This window comes from Rhipicephalus sanguineus, chromosome 5 (genome assembly GCF_013339695.2).
Source record: "Rhipicephalus sanguineus isolate Rsan-2018 chromosome 5, BIME_Rsan_1.4, whole genome shotgun sequence".
Lineage (NCBI taxonomy): Eukaryota > Metazoa > Arthropoda > Arachnida > Ixodida > Ixodidae > Rhipicephalus > Rhipicephalus sanguineus.
This window is the reverse complement of record NC_051180.1, coordinates 57626393-57652805: the sequence shown is the minus strand read 5'-3', so window position 1 is coordinate 57652805 and position 26413 is coordinate 57626393. Positions and strand designations below refer to the sequence as shown.

The following is a 26413-nucleotide window of genomic DNA, read 5'->3' as shown; positions in this document are numbered from 1 at the left end:
AAGGAACCTGTATGGGTTCCGAAACGTCATAAACTGTTCCTTTTTCGACTTGGTCAGTGACCGCGAACAAGGAACCTGTACGGGTTCCGGAAAATCAAAAACTGATCCTTTTTTTGAACTACAGCTCCAAGAAAGTGATACCTTTTCATTTCACCTAATACAAACGACACCACACCACACCCACGTCGCCAGTACCCACTTCTCTCGCTTCCCAAACTCCAAAACAATCCATCGCCAGGGATAAACAGGAAAAAAAAAATGCACGCCTTTCGTTCAATGCATAAGCTCTCGGTCGTAGCGAGGCCCTGAGTGTGCGTTTGCAAACAGCTGGCCGGAGGCGCGGGTTCGTCGGCAGCAACGGCAGGATGTTGTCGCTCGGGGCCTTCCGCGACTACGCAAGCGCGCCGCCGTCAGCTGAGCGGCAAGTGCACGAAAAAGCGAAAAGCTCGCACAGCGCGTCGCGTTCCTGTCGGTGAATCAGCCCCGAGGGGGCTACGTGTGTTAGAGGCACTCACGCGGTGAGGACTTGGCTAGGAGAGCGCCTGGCAACACCTTTCTTTTGGCATGTAAGCAGATCGCGAGAGAGAGAAGAGTTGGGAAAGAAAGAAGGACGGAGAAACACGAACATCAAAAGAAGGCGAAGAAGAAGAGCACGCGCGAAACAAGTGCAGGCGGCCGGCTGACTTGAAAGATAACGGGCAAGGCGTGCGGGGAAAAGCTACAGCAGCGGCAGAAGCGGCAGCCGATTAGCCCAGGAGGTACGAGGCATTGCGATAAACTCACCGGAATCTATGAGATCCGCCAGGACACGAGAGCACCAAATGCCACACTTCCAGGCAAGCGAGAAGAGAGCTACCGAATTTGACTGAAGGTCAATGCTCTCTCCGAGTGTTTTGGATTTTCGGTTTTTACTCGGGTATGGAGCGTCAGCCGGGCTCGTCGACCTTTGACGACCGTCTTATCCGCAGGACTTCAACACCTTTCGCTCGTCGCAGCCTTCAACGACGCCCAAGGTGATAGCGCGATACTCCTTTGCGGAGATCGGAAGATGTAATAACTGCATTTTGAAGCGTGCAGAAAATAAGCAAAAAAAAAAAAAAGAATCGAACAAGCAACTGAAGTAAGTGAGCGCAGGAGAGAGCCCAAAAAGCAGCACTTGTGCGCCGCGAGGACCATTGAAATTTTCGCACGATGCCGAACATTAACCTGAAGGAGTTGCCAATGAAGGCGCACTACTTCTTTTACTACGGCGGTAAGTGCTCGGCAGTTGCTATGCCTCTATAACACGTTCGCTTTAACCGCTTCACTGCACGTATTGTTTGTCGCGCCCATTGTCAAGAGAACAGTGCCCCGCACGCACCTGTTAAGATGTCATCGCAACCGTTCGTGGAATGTACGTGTAAAAGAGCACCGTTTTCGTTTATTTATTTTTTATTTTTGTGCAATACATCCCCTCAGAAATGAGTGACGCTGCCTTTAGGTGCTTAACAGTGTTTTTCGACTCGCATTTGCGCAGATTTCGCTCAACTTCATTGAAGTTCAAACAAACGAAACTGTAGTAACATCGAAAGCTGTAGAGAGCACGAAAGGATAGTGCTAATTGCATCAATTATGAATACATGCTCGAGGGTAAAGTAAAGAAAACATTTACTGAAAAGCTACAATTGTTCGACACTGGGCCACGCTCTAAATGAGATGCCCACATCACCAACATTTGATGCATAAAAATGCAGTCTCTTCCTTGTCAGACCTGGTCAAACTCAGTTCTGATAATGAATGGACTGCATTGACCAGAACCGTTTTTGATCAGATGAGCTTTGACCTCCAAGACACAGTGTGCCCTTGAACAAACCATGTGCATGTGTTTGTGCAAGATGCAGTACGTCGCCAGACGTCATGCAATTTTCGAAGGCGCTGCTCATTTCCTCATGCTTCCATTTTTTGGTTGCATGCACAAAAGCTGGCCGTTTACGCCCTCTTCAGTATTATGTGAAATGGCAACAACAGGACGAACACGTTTCTGCCTCATAATGAGAATACAAACAGAACGCGCACTTTGTAAACAAAGTCACGCGATGGTGCATGTGCCGACACCAGCCACGATTTGCAACACGTTCGCCTGTTATGAAACCAAATGCTGTTACACGCCATTGGCGTCATGTACGTTGTTTGTAGCCTGTACTTTGACCTACACTATACTTGGCTCGTCAGCCGTGATAACGGAGTAACAAGCTAATTTTTTGTGCTCAGTAGCGCAGTATGGTTACGCTGTCGTACTATGGGCATAACACTCATTTAGCTTTTAAAAGCTGATCTATGCTAGGAAACGATGCGAGTTTCGCAGGCTCCGCGATTAGCCCTTCGGTCCAGGCCTGCTAGTGAGTAACACTATAGTTTGATCGAGGTGAGGATTGCAGTTCACATTGTATCTTACGTGTTTTTAGTCCTTTTTAGCTCTTTAAGATCCAATGCGACATCCCTACATTATCGTGCGGTTCAAACACCATATCAAACATTCACCATTGGCAGGATGATAAAACTATCTGGTCAAAATTGCTAGTATGATGTAAGTAGATGTCTGTGTGAGTGTTTGTTTACGTTAGATGTTATTACAGGATCGTTTACCTGATCGTACTGGCGCCCACTAGCACAGCCAGAGTCCGCCAGACAAATTGGAGAGTGATTTGCCGAATCTTTATGAAGAAATTAACAAGCAAAAGCTGCTGTGCTCGCCGATCATAAGGACATTAGCGCCGGATTGAAAGCAGGTCTCTAATAAGTAGCCTGACTTGCCAGGGCAAGGATAGCACGTATTTATTGGTCATGTGTTTCGTGCGTCCATCTTATCGCTCAGTTTATCAATGTGTGCTCAACAGATCACGAAAATAATGCAGAGATTATGCTAACATGAAGAATGGGCGTAAAGAGAGGCACGTTTGATATGACATGAAGTCAGGCCGTTTCTTTGACAGACTTGCGTGAACGCAGATTGCTGGAAGAATCAACTGCGACCATTATATAAGCAATGTTAGTGTATATATATGCGCCCACAACGGTTATAGTGGTGTTTTAGGCATCCATATAAATGCGTCAAAGAATTATCTACACCTTGACGCTACACTCACGTAAGGCATGAGTCTGTCTGTTTTAACATCACAACGCTGCATTGTAATTACGATCACGAGATGGCTTCTTCCGGAGCATGCCACGTCTAAGAAAACTGCGTGTTTATGACAAATACACAAATACGTCATGCACAGTTTCGTCGATCCATTCTGGCGCAACTAGATGGTTTATGGAACAAGCAAAATCCGGTAGGCAAGAAGCTGCAGGTCTAAATCGCACACGTATTGTGCAGTCTCCGCTTGTCTTTTTTTCTATTTTCGCTGTGCGTTACTCGCTTCAAGGTGATCTGCATTATCTGCGTGCCCCATAGAGAGACGCAGCGCTGAATATGAATATGAAATATGAATATAAGTATGAAAACTACGCACTGCACGAGAAGTAGCACAGTACATTTTACTACAATACTCAGCTCACGTGTCGTGGAAACCACTTGTTTAAACAAGAATAGAGCTTGTTTGCTTATACACCACACTTTTGTGTTTTTCGCAGCGCTTTCTGGCTTCCTGCCCTTTATCGGCGTCCTGATTAAGGACCGTGGAGTGTCTGCCGTCGAAGTGGGCCTTATCTACACCGTGGCACCCTTTTTCTCCGCGGCTTCAAAACCGATATTCGGCGCTATCGTCGACCACTCGAGGAAGATCAAGGTCGTCATCCTGTCTTTCCTGATCTGCATTATGGCAACGTTCGCAGCGATAAACTTCCTGCCTGCCGCCGCTCAAGGAGTGACAGAAGGCAATGGTTCCACTCAGCTGAACTTGTCAATATCCGTCACACCTGAAGACATTGCGAGTAGATCTCATGTAATACCACTTTCCCAACTAAATTTAACGCAACCAGCTCTAGTGGACCTGTCCTGTCACTTAACCTGCATCAGGGAAGGTAATCAATCAGAGAACGACGTGCAGTATGAAAGTGTACGAGTGCGTGCGAACGTCAGCGACACCAATCTAACGCTAAGGTTCCCGGCCGGGGAAGTTGAAAATGTATCCGGAACTTGCAATATATTTTGTCCTTTGACGGGCAGGGGTGCAGCAGCTGCGTCGGGCTCTGTTCTCGCAACGGCGGTATTCTGGTTGTACTGCATCTTCGTGACGGTCAACTACGCGGCCATCGGCTGCGCCAACTCTCTGACGGACACCGGGTGCTTCGAGCTTCTCGAAAGCGAAGGTGCCGACTCCAAGAGTCGATTCGGCTTGCACCGGTTGTGGGGCACTGTGGGATGGGGCATATTCGCCGCCGGAAGCGGATACCTCATCGATGGCCTCAAGGGGACCAGCGGCCCGTCGTCTCGCACGGACTATTCGGCGGGCCTTTACTTGGCTGCCGCACTGATGCTCGTCGATGCAGCCTGCGTCTGCATCTGCGACATCAGGAAAAGCAAGAGCACCGAGAGCATTGCCAAGGACGTGTTCCGCCTTGTGTACAAGGACAGTCGTGTGTGGTTTCTCCTCCTGGACGCCACCATCGGCGGCGTGTTCGTGGGCATCGTGTGGCAGTACCACTTCTGGTACTTGGACAACCTCGGTGCTTCCTCGGCGCTGATGGGTGCTACTGTGGCAGTGCGGAGCTTCGCCGAACTTCCGGTCTTTGTGTGCGCGGGTTGGGCCATTGGCAAGGCGGGACACGTGTTCGTTCTGCGTGCCGCTCTTGTGTCGATGGCGCTCTCCTTTGCGTTGTACTCGATAATCGTTAACCCCTGGGTGACCCTTCCTGTGGAGCTACTGCTCGGCTTGGCTCTCGGAGCCTTCTTCACGGCCATTCCTTCTTACGCCGAGGAAGTGGCGCCGCCCGGAACCGAGGCCACAACTATGGGACTCGTGATGGGCTTCTTCGAAGGCATCGGTAAGAGGGTACATCAGGAGGCCACTGCTGACCAAGCAGTTTCGGAAATAGTTCATTAAGCCAATCTTCACATGTGTAATTAAGGTTCTGACCCTACTCTCGCAGCGTATTTCCTAGTTGTCTGTGTTCTTCCTCATTCCAACTACAGTCTTGAATATAGTTCATGATGCAAAAAGACTTCTTGACAAAGCCCATATACCTTTAAATTTTAGTTCGCGAGTAGGGCGGCAAACCTCCCTCACTACATGGGAGACAGACAGACAGACAGACAGACAGACAGACAGACAGACAGACAGACAGACAGACAGACAGACAGACAGACAGACAGACAGACAGACAGACAGACAGACAGATAGATAGATAGATAGATAGATAGATAGATAGATAGATAGATAGATAGATAGATAGATAGATAGATAGATAGATAGATAGATAGACAGACAGACAGACAGACAGACAGACAGACAGACAGACAGACAGACAGACAGACAGACAGACAGACAGACAGACAGATAGATAGATAGATAGATAGATAGATAGATAGATAGATAGATAGATAGATAGATAGATAGATAGATAGATAGATAGATAGATAGATAGATAGATAGATAGATAGATAGATAGATAGATAGATAGATAGATAGATAGATAGATAGATAGATAGATAGATAGATAGATAGATAGATAGATAGATAGATAGATAGATAGATAGATAGATAGATAGATAGATAGATAGATAGATAGATAGATAGACAGACAGACAGACAGACAGACAGACAGACAGACAGACAGACAGACAGACAGACAGACAGACAGACAGACAGACAGACAGACAGACAGATAGATAGATAGATAGATAGATAGATAGATAGATAGATAGATAGATAGATAGATAGATAGATAGATAGATAGATAGATAGATAGATAGATAGATAGATAGATAGATAGATAGAGATTTCATTCGCACTGACTGATTCTTAAAGCATACAGAGAGAGAATTTGCTAGGCATTGCTTAATAATGTTATGCAAAAAGTACAGTCAATTTTATGTAGTGTACATTACCACACAGTTGCGTGTTATGCTCGTAATGGTATTACAAGCAGCGCTTTCTATACATTAACCGCATAACTTTTCGATGAAAGAAAATGAATTTCCCAACGCAGAAAGAGGTTTGATCGGTCCATAAAACGTTTACTGGTTCCCGCCCGTATTTTCGCACTCGATGATTTAAATTTCAACCCAGGCAGGGTAGAATAAGAGGATGACAGAGTGATTTAATGTTATAGACCCCCTGCTCAGCGTAGCCTGCTCTGCAATGTTGGAGCGCAAGGCACGAAAGCGTCGCATAAGGAGCCTGCACCGCAGAGAGCCTACAGTGCGTGGTCGTGGGACACGGATAACAACATTCACAGCAGATGCTTAGGACACATTTCATTATATAATTACATGATTGCTGTGCCGAAGGAAATATACGCCTCAGTTGTTGATTTCACAGCGTGCAGCCGACGGTGATCACCCTTAAAATAAGGGGGGGGGGGGCTAGCATCCCCTCTGCCCCCCCTCCTCCCCTCCCGGTAGATACGCCTATGCATTCTACCATGGCGAGGCATTCTTGGATACACTACTGAACCTCGGAAAGATATACGTGCAGTATAGCCAGGCTAATGGAACAATTCGCAGATCAATGTACTTATCTTGACTCGCAAGGATGGTATCTAGATGCAGTGAGTAAAACTATAAACATACGATATGTTTTGATGCCAAGTGTTCGAAGTTGAGGCTCTCCCGGCTGCGTCCATGCAGGCGGTCGCAAACCTCGTCTGCAAGAAGAGCTGCTGTTGGATGGCGGGAACCGGACTGAGGCGCCGCGATGAAGCGTACAAGAGGTTTACTTATATGTTCACAGGTTCAGAATTTGTTCCAGAATCCTTCTCTTGTGCATTCGATTGCGTCTTTTACACCCTTCGCAATCCCTATAGATGCCAGGTCTAGGGGAAACAGGGGACAACGTTTTTTGCCAATCAGGTCCCTAATTCCTCGGGTCACTTCGCTGGCACCTCCCCCAACACACGCACTTATACGCACACGCACGAATTGTTCTTGCGACGCTGTCTCTTCGTGGAAAACACACCTCCAGCATGCTGGGTGCGGTGAATCCTTCGTCTCGCTGCTCGATGACCACCCGTGGTGTTGAACGGCGGCCGCAGGCCAGACTCCCCACCCCCTCGCCCCAGAGCATGGATCTGGGCAGCTGGCGCTGCTCTGTACGCAGATGTCCTGACTGAGCGCGATAAGTGCACTTGATATCAAGCTGCGATGGAATGCGAGCCATTTGGAGAGAACGTGTACATGTTATCACAAAAAGAAAAGCCCGGCCGGCTCTTGCCAGCAGTGACCATTAAACCTTTACCTTTTTCCTCCATGGCGTGTCTCCACCCACTAATTCTCATAGCTCTTAATAGAATACGTTCACACAGATGGTCACATGATGGGTATACGTATGTACTCCAATGGAAAGTCTGGCAACTATGGAAAACTGAATCAACAAGAATGTTGTAGTAGGAATTCTTGATTTTATCAAGGCCTTTGAGAAAATAAGTCATGACATATTATTTAAAAATTTACAGCTTTATGTAATAAGAGGTCATGCTCCGGAAATAGTCAAATCCTACCTTTCCTCCCGTAAACAGTTTGTTTCAATGGACAAATTTAGGTCGACCATGCGAGCGGTGAACTGTGGCGTGCCACAAGGCAGCATTCTAGGACCACTACTTTTCAAAATATGTAGTAATGATCTGGTCATTATGGATGGTAATGCTCGTTTCATAACATATGCATATGATACCAGTGTATTTTTTGATGCTGATAGCTTTAACAATTTGGCAGCATAGGCGAACAATTTTCTAAAAAAAAAAGAAAAGCTGGAACTATGGAACAATATAAATGTTCTGAGTATTATTGTTAATAAATCCAAGGCAGTTTTCGCACGAGAAAAAAATGTGACCTTACTGTTAACTTATCATACGGAGGACAAACCACAGAAATTGTTCAGTCTTTTAAATCACTGAGAGTGTCTTTTTCAGAACAGATGCTTTGGGACCAACATATCGATCATATCGCCACGTCAACAGTTTCCCAACATTGCACGTAATGTCTAAGTGCAGACATATCCCACAAATAGCAGTCTACTGGCCCCATGACATGTTTCATCTTCAGATAATATATTATTATTAGATATTATATTAGATATCAAATTGTGCTAAATGCTCGCCAACATCATTTGCACGTCTTTGTACGTTTATCTTTCCTCATAGGTTGGTGTAATGCATATGTCGCAAAATGAAACGCGTGGAAATGCATCTCACTCATTGTTTTCGTTCTGAATAGCTCTACCTTATTCACTTTTTTGTTTTGTTTTCTCTCTCTTTCTCTTCTTGTTTTGCATTCTTGTGAATACAAACGCTATATATATAATGTTCCCTGCTACCTGCCTGCCGTAAAAGGTGTGAGACCTTAGTCAAGAGTTTCTCGCTTTTAGTCTCTCGCCTTCCATCAAGCCTTAATTGTATTGATGGGAATTATTATTATTATTATTATTATTATTATTATTATTATTATTATTATTATTATTATTATTATTATTATTATTATTATTATTACCGAATCGGACGACATATGCTATTTCCTCCCTATGACGCAGGAAGGAAGACGGAGAGATTCTGCTACTTTATTTGTGAAACAAAGGTTATTAAGGCGAAAGCCTTAGGTTTCTATGTTGGAGCTCGCCTCAGAGAGCCGGTAACCTTGACACGAAACGCGCTGCGACGAAAAAATCCCAGTGCATCCAAAGACAATCCGGCTTTGAGCCGGTATACAACCCACGTATATGGTGTCTAGAGGGGGAAGTGTGACGGGCGCTGTATCCCCGGCGTGGGAGAGCGATGCGCGGAACGCAATGAAAGTTCTGGCCGCCGCAAGGGGCGCTGGTGTAGTAGTAGGTGCTCGCGCTCGCCGCGCTTGCTTTGGCTCGTCTGGACTCGTTCGTTCTCTCTGTGCTGTGCTGTCACCTTGTTCGGATGCCTTGCCTTCGCTGTCGTCGTTTGTTTACCCGCCACTGTACCCACGTGTTCTGCGAACCATGCCGTCAAATCGACAAGTAGTACATGCTTCGTCCCTGGCTGTAAAGGCGGGTATAGATCGTGCTCGGAGAAGCTTTCGGTCTTTAAAGCCCCGAAGGATCTCTCGAGGCGAGAGCAATGAGCTCGAAATATTAAGGGGACTGACAAAGAGCTGACGAGGGACAGCGTTGTTTGCGAGCGGCACTTCGACGTGAGTTTCATCGGAAGGACATACCAACACATTATAAACGGTGAGGTTGTTGAGATACCCCGCGTTTGTCAGAAGACGCTGTGCCTACGGTGTTTCCGGACGCACCAAAGTACTTTACCAAAAAAAGAAAAGCAGACAGGAGTGTCCAAAAATAAGGGAGCGACAAAAACTTGAAGTTGAGGAGGGTCAAGTAATTTGACCTCTTAACGTGATAGGGGAGTATGTGATAACAAATGTCTGACATAATTATGGGATGACAAATGTGTGATAAAAACAATTTCGGTGCATATCAATCTAGCGAAACGGCCGCCAGCGCCCCATGAGCGTGGCACGTAAGTCATGCTGTACATGACATGCGTGTCACGATTTTCATGATAACTCGTGTTATTTATGTTCGTCACACGGTCACGTCGGAAGAGACCAATATTGGTGCATATCAATCTAGCGAAACGGCCGCCAGCGCCCCATGAGCGTGGCACGTAAGTCATGCTGTACATGACATGCGTGTCATGATTTTCATGATAACTCGTGTTATTTATGTTCGTCACACGGTCACGTCGCAAGATACCAATTTCGGTGCATATCAATCTAGCGAAACGGCCGCCAGCGCCCCATGAGCGTCGCACGTAAGTCATGCTGTACATGACATGCGTGTCATGATTTTCATGATAACTCGTGTTATTTATGTTCGTCACACGGTCACATCGCAAGACGCCAATTTTGGTGTATATCAAGCTAGCGAAACGGCCGCCAGCGCACCATGAGCGTAGCATGTAAATCATGCTGTACATGACATTCGTGTCATGATTTTCATGTTATGACTTGTCATTTATGTTCGTCATACAGTCATGTTACACCATACCAATTTTGGTGCACATTCGATTAACCAAGCGACCAGGAGAGCACGAAGTCGTAGGCGGCTAGATAGATAGATAGATAGATAGATAGATAGATAGATAGATACGGTCAAAGTCGCAGAAGTTCGCTAAGAAATGCTTCGCATTTAAAAGCCGGCAGATCCCACGCATTGTGGGAATCGATGTAATGCGAAGCAGCCAGCAAAGAGCTGCATACAACGTCTTGTATGTCATTGAGGAAAATGCGTGTCATGGTTTTCATGTTAACTCCTATTATTTATGTTCGTCACACAGTAACATCGCGCAGTACCAACTTGGGGGTCGATCAACCTAGAGAAACGGCCGCCAGGGCACCATGAGCGTGGCACGTAAGTCATGCTGTACATGACATGTGTGTCATGACTTTCATGTTAACTCGTGTTATTTATGTTCGTCACACGGTCACGTCGCAAGATACCAATTTTGGTGTATATCAATCTAGCGAAACGGCCGCCAGCGCCCCATGAGTGTGGCACGTAAGTCATGCTGTACATGACATGCGTGTCATGATTTTCATGTTAACTCGTGTTATTTATGTTCGTCACACGGTCACGTCAGAAGAGACCAATATTGGTGTATATCAAGCTAGCGAAACGGCCACCAGCGTACCATGAGCGTGGCACGTAAGTCATGCTGTACATGACATGCGTGTCATGATTTTCATGATAACTCGTGTTATTTATGTTCGTCACACGGTCACGTCGCAAGATACCAATTTCGGTGCATATCAATCTAGCGAAACGGCCGCCAGCGCCCCATGAGCGTGGCACGTAAGTCATGCTGTACATGACATGCGTGTCATGATTTTCATGATAACTCGTGTTATTTATGTTCGTCACACGGTCACGTCGGAAGAGACCAATATTGGTGTATATCAATCTAGCGAAACGGCCGCCAGCACCCAATGAGCGTGGCACGTAAGTCATGCTGTACATGACATGCGTGTCATGATTTTCATGATAACTCGTGTTATTTATGTTCGTCACACGGTCACGTCGGAAGAGACCAATATTGGTGTATATCAATCTAGCGAAACGGCCGCCAGCGCCCCATGAGCGTGGCACGTAAGTCATGCTGTACATGACATGCGTGTCATGATTTTCATGATAACTCGTGTTATTAATGTTCGTCACACGGTCACGTCGGAAGAGACCAATATTGGTGTATATCAAGCTAGCGAAACGGCCGCCAGCGCACCATGAGCGTGGCACGTAAGTCATGCTGTACATGACATGCGTGTCATGATTTTCATGATAACTCGTGTTATTAATGTTCGTCACACGGTCACGTCGCAAGATACCAATTTCGGTGCATATCAATCTAGCGAAACGGCCGCCAGCGCCCCATGAGCGTGGCACGTAAGTCATGCTGTACATGACATGCGTGTCATGATTTTCATGATAACTCGTGTTATTTATGTTCGTCACACGGTCACGTCGGAAGAGACCAATATTGGTGTATATCAATCTAGCGAAACGGCCGCCAGCACCCAATGAGCGTGGCACGTAAGTCATGCTGTACATGACATGCGTGTCATGATTTTCATGATAACTCGTGTTATTTATGTTCGTCACACGGTCACGTCGGAAGAGACCAATATTGGTGTATATCAATCTAGCGAAACGGCCGCCAGCGCCCCATGAGCGTGGCACGTAAGTCATGCTGTACATGACATGCGTGTCATGATTTTCATGATAACTCGTGTTATTAATGTTCGTCACACGGTCACGTCGGAAGAGACCAATATTGGTGTATATCAAGCTAGCGAAACGGCCGCCAGCGCACCATGAGCGTGGCACGTAAGTCATGCTGTACATGACATGCGTGTCATGATTTTCATGATAACTCGTGTTATTAATGTTCGTCACACGGTCACGTCGCAAGATACCAATTTCGGTGCATATCAATCTAGCGAAACGGCCGCCAGCGCCCCATGAGCGTGGCACGTAAGTCATGCTGTACATGACATGCGTGTCACGATTTTCATGATAACTCGTGTTATTTATGTTCGTCACACGGTCACGTCGGAAGAGACCAATATTGGTGCATATCAATCTAGCGAAACGGCCGCCAGCGCCCCATGAGCGTGGCACGTAAGTCATGCTGTACATGACATGCGTGTCATGATTTTCATGATAACTCGTGTTATTTATGTTCGTCACACGGTCACGTCGCAAGATACCAATTTCGGTGCATATCAATCTAGCGAAACGGCCGCCAGCGCCCCATGAGCGTCGCACGTAAGTCATGCTGTACATGACATGCGTGTCATGATTTTCATGATAACTCGTGTTATTTATGTTCGTCACACGGTCACATCGCAAGACGCCAATTTTGGTGTATATCAAGCTAGCGAAACGGCCGCCAGCGCACCATGAGCGTAGCATGTAAATCATGCTGTACATGACATTCGTGTCATGATTTTCATGTTATGACTTGTCATTTATGTTCGTCATACAGTCATGTTACACCATACCAATTTTGGTGCACATTCGATTAACCAAGCGACCAGGAGAGCACGAAGTCGTAGGCGGCTAGATAGATAGATAGATAGATAGATAGATACGGTCAAAGTCGCAGAAGTTCGCTAAGAAATGCTTCGCATTTAATAAACATGACCTTGCATGTATTTAGTATGCATCTAAAGCCGTAAGTTAACAGAAATCATTGGTCCTTCCATAGATAGAACTATCGCTAAAATAATAAAATAAAATGCTCAGTATCAAAGAGCCTCCAGCTCAGCATTCCGATCTCCACTTCAATTTTCTCAAGGAAAAGGAGCCGGAAATTGTAAATGCTTTGAACATTTCGCGCTCAAGAGCACTTCAATTTTCTCAAGGAAAAGTAGCCGGAAAATGTAAATGCTTTGAACATTTCGCGCTCAAGAGAACCCCCTACAATACAGAGGAAATCGAGGGGGGAGGTGGGTGCGGACTAAGAGAGAAAAAAAAAAAACGCCCTGCACTGCAGCCAGTATACTCGCTATGAACGATTGTAAACAGTTTACACTTGACCAAGAGGAAAGAACACTTTAAAGTCAGCTGAGCTATGCAGCCGAGCAAGTGGTTTAGTTCAATTGAAGCAGACTATAAATATGGTAAAAGCAGCGCAAAAGGATTATGATAATAAGAATGACACAGAACCAGCGCTGAACAGTTCAGCGCCTGTCCTGTGTCGTTCTTCTCGTGTTGTCGTCTTTTTGCCATGCTTTTACCATGAAAATCAACCAACTAGCCCAGTTTTTGCACACTGTAGCAGATTAAACATGTCGAAGCAAACCGATATTAAGAAACATTTAAATATGAAAACATGGAGGCACGCCAGTTCCGTCTGGTTTAAAAGCATTCTTGGTTTTTTTTTTCCTCTTGCTTAACACCGCTAAGAACTTGCAACACATGCTTCTTAGCGAAACAAACACGTAGCGCCTTTAACAACACGGGCGCGGGGTATAAGCGATTATTAGAAACAAGTGAAACTAACGTCTAGCGGCCATACGCAAAGCAGGCAAATGCCGCCGCAAGCATGGCCGCAAGCACGATGGATGGATGGATGCTATGAGCGTCCCCTTTAAAACGGGGCGGTGACATGTCTGCCACCAGGCTCGAAGAAAAAAAAAAGCTTCCTTGTTTCATGTTGGCCTAATACCTTATCTACATTGATTAAATCTATGTTTTATACCAAAAAAATATAAATTCACGGTCCATCTCTCTGCCTCTTAAGGCCGAATGACCTTATTTTTCCCCTATTATTTATTTTTGTTCTTTATCTCTACTTTTCTGCCACCAATACTCTAACCGTCTCTTACTTATTTCTATCGCGGACGTGTGCAGCTTTCCATTGTTGTCCCTAAAACCCAAGGCTTCATGTAGACTCGTGCCCACACGTATACCTGGGTGAATATCGCCACATTCAATCAGTACATGTTCCATCGTTTCCTTAGTTCCCCCGCAGCATGTACATTGTTCTTCTTCGTTACTGAATCTCGCTTTATAACTACGCGTTCTAAGGCAGCCCGACCTTGCTTCAAACAGTAAAGCGCTTCCCCTTGAATTATCATAAAACCTTTCCCTCATTTCGTTTTTTCCCTTTCGGTAGTTACTCAGAGCCGGCTTCTTTTCCATCGCTGCCATCCAATAAGTCCTCTCCGCCTCTCTGACCTTCCGCTTAATGCTCCTTGTTGCCATATCGCCCGCACTGCTAGCCGTATATTTACTGATGAGCCTCCTAGTTCTTTTTCTCCACTGCGTGTCAACGCTTTTTCTATACAAATACCTGAAAACCTTCTCTGCCCATCTATTGTTCTTCATTTTCCTCAGCCTCTCTTCGAATCTCATTTTGCTCTGAGCTTCCCTCACTTCAAAGCCTGTCCATCCCATATCACCCTTTACAGCCTCATTTGTCGTCTTCCCGTGAGCGCCCAACGCGAGGCGGCCCACCGTCCTTTGATTTACATCCATTCCTGATTGTACCTCTGACTTCATGCACACTACTGAGTTCCCAAATGTAAGCCCCGGGACCATCACACCCTTCCACAGCCCTCGAAGCACCTCGTACCTATTGTATCCCCATAAAGCTCTGTGCTTCATAATTGCAGCATTCCTCTTTCCCTTTGCTACCGATGCTTTCTCTTGTACCTCCATATATCTATCCCCCTCATTTACCCATACTCCGAGGTACTTGTACTCGCTTACCCTCGGTATTTTTTGGCCCTGTATAAAGACCGCATGGTCCTCGTGATCATTGAATACCATCAATCCACATTTTGTTGCACTAAATCCTAGTCCTAGAGCCTCACATTCCCTTCCGCATATATCTGCCAGTCGCTGTATATCATGTTGACTGTCCGCAAATAAGACAATATCATCAGCATAAAATAGACCTGGAAGCTTCTGCTCAACCATCGTGCCGACCTGCTTGTGTGACAAATTAAATCCAATGTTGCTACCTTCTAGCGCTTTTTCCATCCTCACCATGTACAGCATGAATAACAGCGGGGACAAAGGACATCCCTGTCTCAGCCCCTTGCTAATTTCAACGCTGTCCTTACTACTTATTCCTTCCCATTCTATACAAACTGTATTTCCTCGGTATATTTCCCTCAAAAGCTGTATACAGTCGTCACCTATGCCCACTTCTTTCAGTATATCCCACAAAATTTCCTGATTAACGTTGTCATACGCCCCGGTAATATCTAGATAAGCTACGTATAAGGGCCTGTTTTCTATTTTCGATATTTCTATACACTGGGTAAGAACAAACAGATTATCGTCTAACCGCCTGTCAATTCGAAATCCATTCTGAAGTTCTCCCAAAATATCATTTTGTTCTACCCACGCTTCTATTTTTAATTTTACTGCCTGCATCGCCAACCTGTATAGCACCGATGTAATGGTTAGCGGTCTATACGAGCGAATGTTATCCTTTTCTCCCTTGCCTTTATAGATTAAGTTCATTCTACTTTTTCGCCAACTGTCTGGTATTTACCTCTCCTGTAAGCACTTTTCCACGGCTTTCAGCAGTGCTTCTTTAGTTTTATGTCCGAGTTCGTTAATGAGGCTGACGGGAACCCCATCTAAGCCCGGAGTAGTGCGCTTAGGAATTTTTCCTTCGGCCTTCTTCCAATTGAAATTCTCTAGTACTACATCTTCGTCGGTTGCACTCCTTTGCGTACTTTTACTCACTGGGGGAATCCCCTGGGCGACCTTTTTAAACGAATCAGCTGTTATCTTTCGGATGTAACCTAGCGCTTCATACCCTTCCAATTGATTTCCTCCTTCATCTACCATATGTTGTTGCATTGTGACAGACTTCCTACCCAGCGCTTTTAGGTGGCTCCAAAATATCCTAGGCGCGGCCTTCTTTTCGCGAATCTCTGTCATCCAGCGTTCACTTTCACCTTTAATTTTTGCCTCGACTAATTTCTGCACAATGGATTTTTGCTCTAAATATATTTCCCATATTTGGTTGAATTCGTCCTGTGGCCGCTTCTCCTTTTTTGCTTGTCTGTGCTCCCGTGATGCCTCACGTCGCTTCTCGATCGCCTCCCGGATTTCTTTGTTCCACCAACGTTTTGGCTTTCTCTTTCCTTTCCAACAAATAGTTTTCTTCTCTTTTTCCATTTCTTCCGTGATTACATGTAGCAGCTCACTATACTTCCAGTCTTTGCCTGGTAGTTTGTCTACTTTTTCCTCGACTCTTGCGGCTATATTTGTTATCTGTTTGTCATTTAGATACAAGCTGCCAAACTTTGATTCTATGTTCTTATTTTCAGTTTTATATCCCATTTGTAATATTATGCGTTTATGATCACTACCCAAGCTGTTAATGCCTTCCTCGTCTATTCTCATCTCTCTAAGTTTGTCATACATTCCTTCTGTCATGAGACAATAATCAATGCTCGATTGCCGGTTTCCGACTTCCCACGTGATCTGCCCCTCACACTTAGGCCCCACGTTAACTATCTCAAGACTACGTTGCTCGCAGAGATCTAGCAATAACTTACCATTGGTGTCTGAATATCCGTCAAGGTCAAGGTCATGGCGGTCACACCAGGTGGCGCTACCTGCACCTACGGCGCAGGTAGCGCCACCTGGTGTGACCGCCATCTTTCATTGGGAATTCGTACAGCCCTCCGCTCTCGCCCGTCACACTTCCCCCTCTAGCCACCATACCACGTATTCTGCGTGGCACTCAGCTATTCAACCGCAGGGCCACGCCAGTGCTTGAGCAACTGCTTCGGAAAAAGACTATACAGTCACACCGATGGATGCAAAGAATAAAAATCAGGGTTCGAGCCGGAATCGAACTCGGGTATTCCGCGTGACAGTCAAGTATTCTATCGCAGAGCCACGCCAGCGCTTGAAACTTCTACTGAAAAAGACCTTATACAGTTTTCATATCGGGCAAGGAGTCACGTTAACAGATCTAATATCGCGTGACGGAAGCGCATAATGCAGCGTTGCGGAAGCGGAATCAGAGAAACACTTGAATGCGATCAAAAGTCGGCAAACCTTTGAGAAAAACATACAAAGACAAAAGCATTCGCATGAAAGGGTCAATTTAAATCCAGGCATAAGTACTAGCTCGTTGCAGCTCGTTTGCCTCACGTGAGTGCAGCCGGGCTTTCGCCTTCTTGTGTTACCAGAGTGTGACAGCTGCCGAACTTTTTCTCTATCTCCTCTACCCATAAAGCAGTATGTATATAGCCAGCACGCATAGTTTTTTTTTTAATGCAGGCGCGCGGAGTCGCGCTCAGAATGTTCAAAGGAAACACCTGTGCTCGTTCTGTTCGTGGTATTTATTCCCCGCTAACGTCACTGACTTATAACAATGAAATCAGTGGGGATGATAAAGCAATCATCACTTTATCGGAAAGGTAGCCGATTAATTCCAGAGACTTTCTCCGTAGATGCTAGCTGTAGTACCGCATGACGGCCGTCCTCGGCGTTAATCGTGACTCAATATGGAAACGTCTAGCTTGGATCTGCAATTTGTGCGATGACACACACACACACACACATATATATATATATATATATATATATATATATATATATATATATATATATATATATATATATATATATATATATATATATAATATAAGCATAGGCTCTAAATCCAATCGTCCTTAACTGGGTCAGGCCCAGGGAGCGACCTAACCAGGCTTCATCGAACGTGTAGGCGGCTGGCTCGCTCGACCTGTCTGGCAATTATGCCTACAAATGCGGTCGGGTTGCCTTAACCGTATACTTTTTCCGACTAGACCCTCCTACGCGGACATTATGTTAATGAAGCCGATCAGGGCTACTGTCACTTATTTGCAATACCTGCAACATGACCTCTGAGATAGGGCGGTGCATGGTTTCGCAAATCCGAAGGATATGCCTGTTTTGTCGTTCTGGAATCTCTCTCGACTGGCACATTATAGCAAACTTTTCCTACAACCATTACTTGGTTGTCACCGCCTTTGGTGACGCATATGCAGGTACTGCGCTGGGCGGCATGGTAGGTGGAGCTGGCTTCGAGTGGTTGGGCGGTGCTTCCACCTTCCAGCTGGTGGCCGTAGCTGGCTTCACGTGGTGCTTGCTGGCATACGCTCTGGACGCGTCATTCGCCTACCTGGCTCGAGCAGGCAAGCCGGGCCGCTCAGCAACAGCTAAGAGGAGTGAGTTGACCCACTCCTACCAACATGTTCAGTGGTGTGTGTGACCACAGAGAACCACACAAGTGATCACTGGCATGACACAGGTGCTTTCCAAGACAAAAAGACAGGAGTCTTTTCACTCTTTTTTGTGAGTCCTAACTTGGCCACGTATATGACTCTCTTTAAAGAGACATGGGAACTCTCTTTGGAGATCATTATACTCTCGTCGAAGAGTCGCGAATCCCAAAAGAGAGTTAGCGTGTCTCTTCAAAGAGAGTCATATACGCGGCGAGTCAAGACTCACCGAAAGGAGTTACACATACTAATTTTTTTTCTTTGAGTGAAGAAGACGCTATTGAAAACTACGTTTGCCATCTTATCTCTCATCAATTGGCCTGCTTCGGCGGCTCCAGAGGCTATATGTTTTCCTGTTGCCGAACACAAAATCGGAATTTCGATTCCTAACCACGGCTATATTATGGGCGAGTTGGGCGAGTTGGTAGATGATATAGACGAATGCAGCGCGATTTTGACGAACACAGGAGACTTGTGTCTGGATTTATCTGTGTCTCCTGTCTTCGTCAAATCGCGCTGCATTCGTCCATATTGCGATAAAGTGCGGTTACAGAGCAAAGCGTGGTGTTGTAGAGCAACGAAGTCCAAACCAAACAGTAGAAACTTCTACAGATATGCCAACCATACACATGTTCTCGCGACTATAGGCGTGCGCAGGGTTCTCAATTAGGGGGGCGGGTGCCAAATTGTATCTCATCGACCCCACCCCCCTTATGCGCACGCCTAGGCTCGCGACATGCATGAGCAGATACGAAAGTTTTTCTCTCAATGTACCGTATCTGCACGCTTCGCAATCACGTGCTCCTTTTTTTTTCTGTTCGCAGGAGCTGCTGCCCCTCCTTCCGAACATGGTTCAGGCGGCGAAGTTGCGTCAGCGGAAAAGAGCGCTTACGTCTACAGTCCCGTCGAAACAAACGTGTGATCAAGTGCTCGGACTGATGGCGATCTCTTGCAAAGGACAGTGTGCCTTGTTCACGGAAACAAAAATCCGTATACATGTAGTGTTCCAGTGTGATTCACGAACAGCGATGTGTGCAATTGCACAGGAATGTGTGGATGACACTGCCCATATACTTGGCGAATGGTGAGAAGCCCCCACACGAGGGTATACACACCGTATCTCCGCCAAGCATGACTCGATGCATGGGGCGAAATCCATGCAACGCCCCTCCCAGATATCACTTAGTCAGTCAAGAACATTGTTGAACGGTGATGAGGAGTTTAAGCCGCCGGGTGATCCACGACGGACACCCTACAGCAGCCGCTACCGTAGGTGACGCCGCATCTAGGATATATATTTTTTTACGCCACTGCAGCATCGACGATGCGTGAACGTGGGTTAGTTTTGAAACTACGTTGCTGAAACTGGCAAAATTTATGAAATCGGAAATTTCATGAAATTGGGAGGCGTATGGGAGGCGCAAATCTTAATTTCAAGCGAAATTTCCTCCTAAATAAACCATGTGCAGCTGGGTGTGCTGTGTTGAATGGACAATGTGTCGCTTTAAACGCAAAGAATTCAAGTGCGGTCCAGATGGCTCCATTCGTTTGTGCCTACCATGCAGTGCACGCAGTTATTCTGCGAAGTAACAGCATCTGCATGGGTGACGCCCCCACATCTAAGTATAAAAAAGAAGGAAAGAAAATAATACACATCCAATACAGATAACTATGTTGATGTGTGACGTAATCATGAAGCGTCAACTGAAATCTCTCGAGCTGTCCCAATGGCCACTCATGAAGGACAACCATGAAAAGGAGCAATGCTTTGCCTCTTCGGCCATCGTGGCTAGGTGCGAAAGCTGCCAGCAATACGAGCAAACGCTTATCTTGACACCAATTAACGTGATCCCTGCTGCGGCACATCTTTTCAGGGTTATCGTAGATATAAACATAAAAGCAGATAAGCGAACCATGGGTTCGGCTGCTGCGCAGAGCGTGTAAACGTCGTTCTCGAATTTTTCTCGTGTGCAAACGACGAGCTACATAAGGCAATATCTTTTAGTTGGAATCGACTTTCGCAGAGAATGGAAACTGTTATAGTTCAGTTCACTGACGGGATTCAACATTAAGATAGTAGAATTGCCTTTTGTACTCCCCCCCCCCTCCCTTTTTTTGTTTTTCGTTATCTTGCTTTGTTTCCATTCACTGACGATTGCTTGGTTAGAAGGATTAACGTCCCATAGTGTCCCAGGCTATCGGAGACGCCGTAGTGGAGTGCTCCGGATGATTTTGACCTCCTGGGGTTCTTTGAAGGGACAGTAAAGATTGATAAATTGTGCGCTGAAAATGCTAACGTCGTTAATTTCACCATCATAGATTTACTAAGAGCAAAAAAAATAAGGTCAAAGTCTCATTTTTAAGTATCGCGCCGAAATCGCCGCACGTGACGTCATGGATTTCAAAGTGTATTTTTTGCATATTGGCGAAATTGGCTCAACGAAATTTCCCGAAACATGGTATGTTAAGTTAAATGTCCCGTAAGAGGACGATGTACTTCATTTTTACTGATTAGGAACTTCGTAGCACCTAGCAGACGCCGTCAAAGTTTATGACGTCACGACGTCTGCTGCAGGAGTTTAAGCGTCGCCACATGCATTTTCTTTTTGCGCGTTTTCTCGCTTACAAAGCTTCTTCTCGCGGCAAGCGTGGTGATTTTAGAATTGTGAAATAGTAATTTACCAATATGATAAATATCGTTTTCTTCTTTAGTGTCCCTTGAACACACGGGCACGGAGGAAGAAACAATTAGGAGGCGCAACTGCGCTGCTTGAGGCGACCAGATAACGCCACATTGCCGGAGGCCACTTCATGCTGGCGGCCTCTAGTGGCACGCAAGGGAAATGCCGCCGTTTCGGATTCCGAGGGAACCGGACACGCGCGTTGCTCCCGCTCCGCCGCAGTCACGGAGCATGGACGCGGAGCGCGTTCGGCCGCGTTCATTTCTTGCTCAACCTTTTCCCTGCAAGACTTGCGCCAGCATTTGCAGGTTTCAACAAAATGCCTGCGTCCCATGTTAGGCTAGCAAATGCCGAAAAAAATGCCCCCACCTCCCCGAAGGGAATCGTGAGGAAATGCGAATGCATTTCTTGCGCCGAGAGTATTCTAGTACACTCTATCGAGAGTACACGGCGTAGTAATTTTAATGGCGTAAAGCTGGACGCATGGACGCGCTCAAGTGTCTCCCTTTTGGGCGCCTCTTTCAACGAACGCTTCCTACGTGCGTTCGTAATCACCTCAGGGATGTTGCCATCGCCTTCAATGCAGCACAAACGCGTTTAGAACGCGCTGTTTTCAGGCTGTGCCAAGGCAGCACAAACGCTACAAACGCGTTTCAAACGCACTGCATTGAGGCAGTGGCGCAGGGAGGAGAGAGAGCGAACGGCGAGAGAAGGAGCGGCGAAGCACTGCACCTACCCTATCCTACACTCTCTCCACACACGCGGGACCTCCGCCGAGCTCCCGCGATGCGAGCGCCCTCAAACGCCAGAGCGCGCTCCTCCTCTCCGCTCACTCTCCGCTACTCCGCCCGCACCACCTGCTCCGGTTTCTAGGGGCGAGGGTAAGCGCGCGCGCCAGCAGCTGTTGCTATGAGAGAGGGAGTGAAAGCGGAGAGATAACACCTGCCGGCGCGCGGACACCGACAGACGCCTGACATAGCCCGACTAAGAAATGCATTCGCATTTAAAAGATCATACTGTGCGCAGCAGCGTTATTATAGCGGCCACGCCCACTACATAAAAAGAAAGGTTGCTGAAAAGGCAATTCACACAAAAAATTTTCCGTGCTCGCAGAAGCAAACGCCGCTGTCGTCTGCTCCCGAACGCTGCTAGAGAGAACGCGCGCGGGCGGGCTCGCCGGCCGCGCCCGGCCAGTAGCGCTTCTTTTTAGGGGCGAAGCTCCTTAAGGCGGCACCCGTTCGTCCCTCGTAGTAGTAGTAGCCAGAGCCGTAGGTAGTAGCAGTAGTAGTGCTATGGTAGTAGTGCGTAACCATTCGTAACGCTAGTACCAGATCTCGACCTCCTAGGTGGTGCCGGTGGGAGATTTTTTCTGTGCGTTGTTGAACAATAAAAAATTCGCAGCGTGCGCGTTAACTAAAAGCCGAATTCGTCTGTCTCTCATTCCCCATTAGCAGCCATTGGCATGTTCCAGTAGGAAACGTTAGTATAAGTAGAAGTGTAAGTGTTAGCTAAAAGCCGACTTCTTCTGTCTCTCATTCCCATTAGCAGGCATTGTTTACCTCCAAGGTAGTGCCTGGTGAGATTTCTCCTGTGCGTGATTAAACAATAAAAATTTTGTGCAAAACGCCGTTGATTGATGAAATAAACCAACGAAAGACGCCAGATGTTTTCTAAAAGCAAAACGAAAGAACGTCAGATGTTTCTAAAGCAAAACGAAAAGACGCCAGCTTCTTAACGAAAGACGCCAGATGTTTTCTAAAGCAATGGTTTTCTAAACAATTAAAATTCACAGCGTACATGTAAAATTAAAGTGAGCTGCAAGTCGTCATAACTCATCGAACCTTTAGTATAAACGCGCCCGATCTCACGTCGGTGATGATGTACTGGGCAGAATTCACGGAAGATTCACGGTTTACCGATGAACCTCCGCAGCTTCGCCCACTCATCATCATTCACTCCGTGGATATGCTGTGATTTTTCTTGTTTTGCTGTCGCGGCTTCGCGCCGCAAGGCGCCGCTAATTGAAATGCCTCCTTCGGCGCATGTTATTTTTGTATTTTTTGTGACGTTATCTGGACGCCCGCCGACGCCCGTTCTAACGGAAGTTTCGCCTCCTAAATATTTCTTCCTCCGTGCACACGGGCCTCTAACATTGACAAAGTACACAGGCCCTATAGCATTTCGAATCCATCGAAATGCAACCGCCGCGGCCGGTATCGAACCTGCGTCTTTCGGGTCAGCAGCCAAGCACCGTAACCACTGCACCTATTCTGCTTTTCATGCAGAATATATGATCACACAACGAAATATTTGTATTTAACGTGTGCTCAATCGTAGACATCGTTCTCCGTCTGCTAGGTCTTCAAAAACCGTCCTATTTTCTAAATATTAAGTACAAAAAAAACAAGACTTTTCAAGCTGGTCACGGCGATATAATAACATCACCTCACAGGTGACGGGTACGCCCAACTTATGTGACGAGCACAAATTGAAAACGTACCTATAAGTAATTTGCGATGCTTATTCACATCCACATTTACCAAAATAAACGTGTTCTTTATTGTTATTCGTGTTGACCACGTCTTTATATACGGGCTTTAGCCGTTTGATTACCGGGATGGCGCGGCTTGTTCAGTGACAAGCACATGCGAAGCAGGGCAAGATGAAACTGTTATCTAAATTTCTTCACTAAATTAAGATAGTCATTACAATACTCAACAAAGTTTCACCACCACCACCATTACAATACTCGCACTGTGCGCCGCTCTAATTACAAATGCGTCATACAATTGAAGATAGCCCAGCCTTCATCGGAATTTTTTGCATTTTACGCCTTTCTCTGGCGTTCCCATGACAGTGTCGTGTGAAGGTGATAACCTTCGCGATAGAAAAAAACAAAAATCCACGATAGAAATTCCATAGAAATCCACGATAGAAAACAAAAAAAAAACCAAAAGAGCTTTGTGACAGAACAGCGCAGAAAACGGGACGATGAGCACGAAGGACACGAACTAGCCCCCATAGAACTCTTGCGAATAAAAGACCTACAAGGGTGTGAATATTCGAATATCAGCTGAACAGTTTATGCTATACCATATTGTGTTTGATTCGAAAACGTACTACTATTCGATGTTTTCGAATATTCTTTTTTTTTTTTCGAGTACATAAGGGATCACCATAGTTTTGAGGGATAAGAACCCTTTTTGGAGCCTCAACGATGGAAGTGGGTGGTTGCTTCAAATGGCTGCTACAGGTGATTTGAGTGAAAGGGAGTAACAGGTAACTTCCGCGCAACAACTTCCATCTATTCGATCAGAATGCCTCGATCGAGATATCGACAATCTTCACCAGCTATAGCCCGTTGAGATAGCGGATGATGCTGCCCGTAAAGCCCGCTACTGTACACGAGAAATACGTACCGATTTTAAAAGAATGTAACTAAAAAAGACATGCTCGCGCTGAAAGCAACTGCGCGACGATGACCCACCAAATTCGCCAGCGTGCGCAATCGGTTGCAAACAGAGTTGGCATAAGATCTGCGTATAGCTCAGCTGGCCTCGAGCCAAAAGGTTTCTTTTTTTTTTCTTTTATGTTGGTTTTTTTTTATACAAGTTCGTCCACCATTCGATTACAACTTTCCGGCAGCGGCGTATCCAGGGCAGTGGTTAGGGGGGTTCAACCATAAGCATGGGGGGTTTGGGTGTTCAACCATGGAGGCAGAGGGGACCTATGGGCTCAAATCTTCCCCCCCCCCCAACCCCAAATTGTACATTTTGCATGTGCAAATGTACGCACGCACGAACACACACAAATGGGGGTCGAAGCACCCCCTCCCCCAAAAAACAAAAAATTTGCCTATGCCCCTGCCTTGCGGTGTGGTGCATGTGGTGTCATGGCACATCCAGCTTAGATTTTATCGCGTTAAATACACTTCACCACCAGCATTTACACGATTACTTCGCTAGACAGTAGCAAACGTCAACACCTAACAGCAACACACTAATTTAAGTAGGCAACTAAAGAATTTTAAAGAACGCATAGTCACGGGACATACAGCAGGACCACAGGCAGTCATAGCATTTCACACTGTTCACTCGCATGAGCTCTGCACAAGTCAAGTGGTGAGGTATCTCATCATCGCTGCATCTACCGGCGCTAGGAGGCAAATCTTCTGTGACACTCCTGTTCAGGCACTACGTACCTCGAACCACAGATTCTGCGCGTTTCACATGTTCTTGAATGTATATTACATCTATTATATATTATGAATGCATATTATATCTACGAGCACGGCCGCTGGATGAAAAAAGCTTTTTTCATCCAGCGGCCGTGCTACGAGGAACGATTTCTTCCTGCTTACCTACGGTGGCCACTTGAATGTAAGTCCAAGAAGCACGGTAACCTGAGTGCCGAGTGGAATGCTAAAAGGGAGAAGTAAAAAAAAAAGATATATCAATGCAAGTACTGTAAACTGTCGTACGGAGATGAATCGATTTTACACTAAAGGCTTTCCCCGAAATCCAACAGGGGCGTAGCCAGGGGGGGGGGGTCACCTTCCCCCCGAAATTTTTTCAATTTTGCGTGCGTATATATATACGCACACACAAAAACGCACGCACGAGCATACATAAAGTATGGTTGAACCCCCTCCCCCCGAAAAAAAATTCTAGCTACGCCCCTGAAATCCAACCACTGGTGCCGCCCTCGAAAGCAGGTGATGGGGTACCGAGCGCAAAATACAGCTGCTCTGTAGTTGCGCTTATCTCAGCGAAGCTTTTTTTTTTTTTTTTTTTTTTGGTGAAAGAAATGAACCGAAACACCAACCAATCACTGCTCTGCAAGTCGGCAACCACGGTCTCTGACTTTGACAGTCAAACTTGCCGCGGGTTTCTGTAGCCATAGAGCGATGCTCAGATGCCTTAATGTAACAATAATGATGATAGCGCATGACATCATTAAACAACAGCTTGCACGTACGGCAGCGCCTCACCATAAAATGACACGCGAGAGTAATAAACTGCGGTTCTAAAAACGATTGCAATATTTTTTTTTTATGCAACTTACCACTGCCTTTGAAAGCTGCACTGAAAACACTCTTGGCACGTACTGAATGTACGCAAAGAATTAATTTCGTAATTCAGTTACTAATCTTACGTTGATGTACAAAATATACTATGAATAGGGCTTTTTTCTGGTTTGATATCGCTGAATGGTTGTCGAGAGCTGCCGATGTTTATTTGATTGAAAATTTCGGTTTTGTTTTCGAGTTCAAACACGCATTAGGAGCAGCAGGGGTCGCCACCTGCAATATTGTGAT

The 26413-nt window shown here is 46.0% G+C and overlaps 1 protein-coding gene across 1 annotated transcript; it reads left to right on the top strand.

Annotated features, from left to right (window-relative positions):
• Window positions 1–486: 486 nt before the first annotated feature.
• On the top strand, window positions 487–20699 carry LOC119393667 (major facilitator superfamily domain-containing protein 6). The gene is made up of 4 exons (XM_037660783.2): window positions 487–1252; window positions 3616–4968; window positions 18182–18361; window positions 19240–20699. Exons 1-4 carry the CDS (start codon window positions 1192–1194, stop codon window positions 19335–19337), a joined length of 1692 nt encoding a protein of 563 aa, XP_037516711.1. The 5' UTR covers window positions 487–1191; the 3' UTR covers window positions 19338–20699.
• The last annotated feature ends 5714 nt before the right edge of the window (window positions 20700–26413 follow it).

Excerpts from the sequence above, each read along its gene's own strand:
- LOC119393667 (XM_037660783.2), top strand. The coding sequence starts at position 1,192 with ATGCCGAACATTAACCTGAAGGAGTTGCCAATGAAGGCGCACTACTTC. Across the intron at positions 1,253-3,615 it reads CTACTTCTTTTACTACGGCG|CGCTTTCTGGCTTCCTGCCC; the intron begins GTAAGTGCTCGG and ends TGTTTTTCGCAG. Across the intron at positions 4,969-18,181 it reads GGGCTTCTTCGAAGGCATCG|GTACTGCGCTGGGCGGCATG; the intron begins GTAAGAGGGTAC and ends ACGCATATGCAG.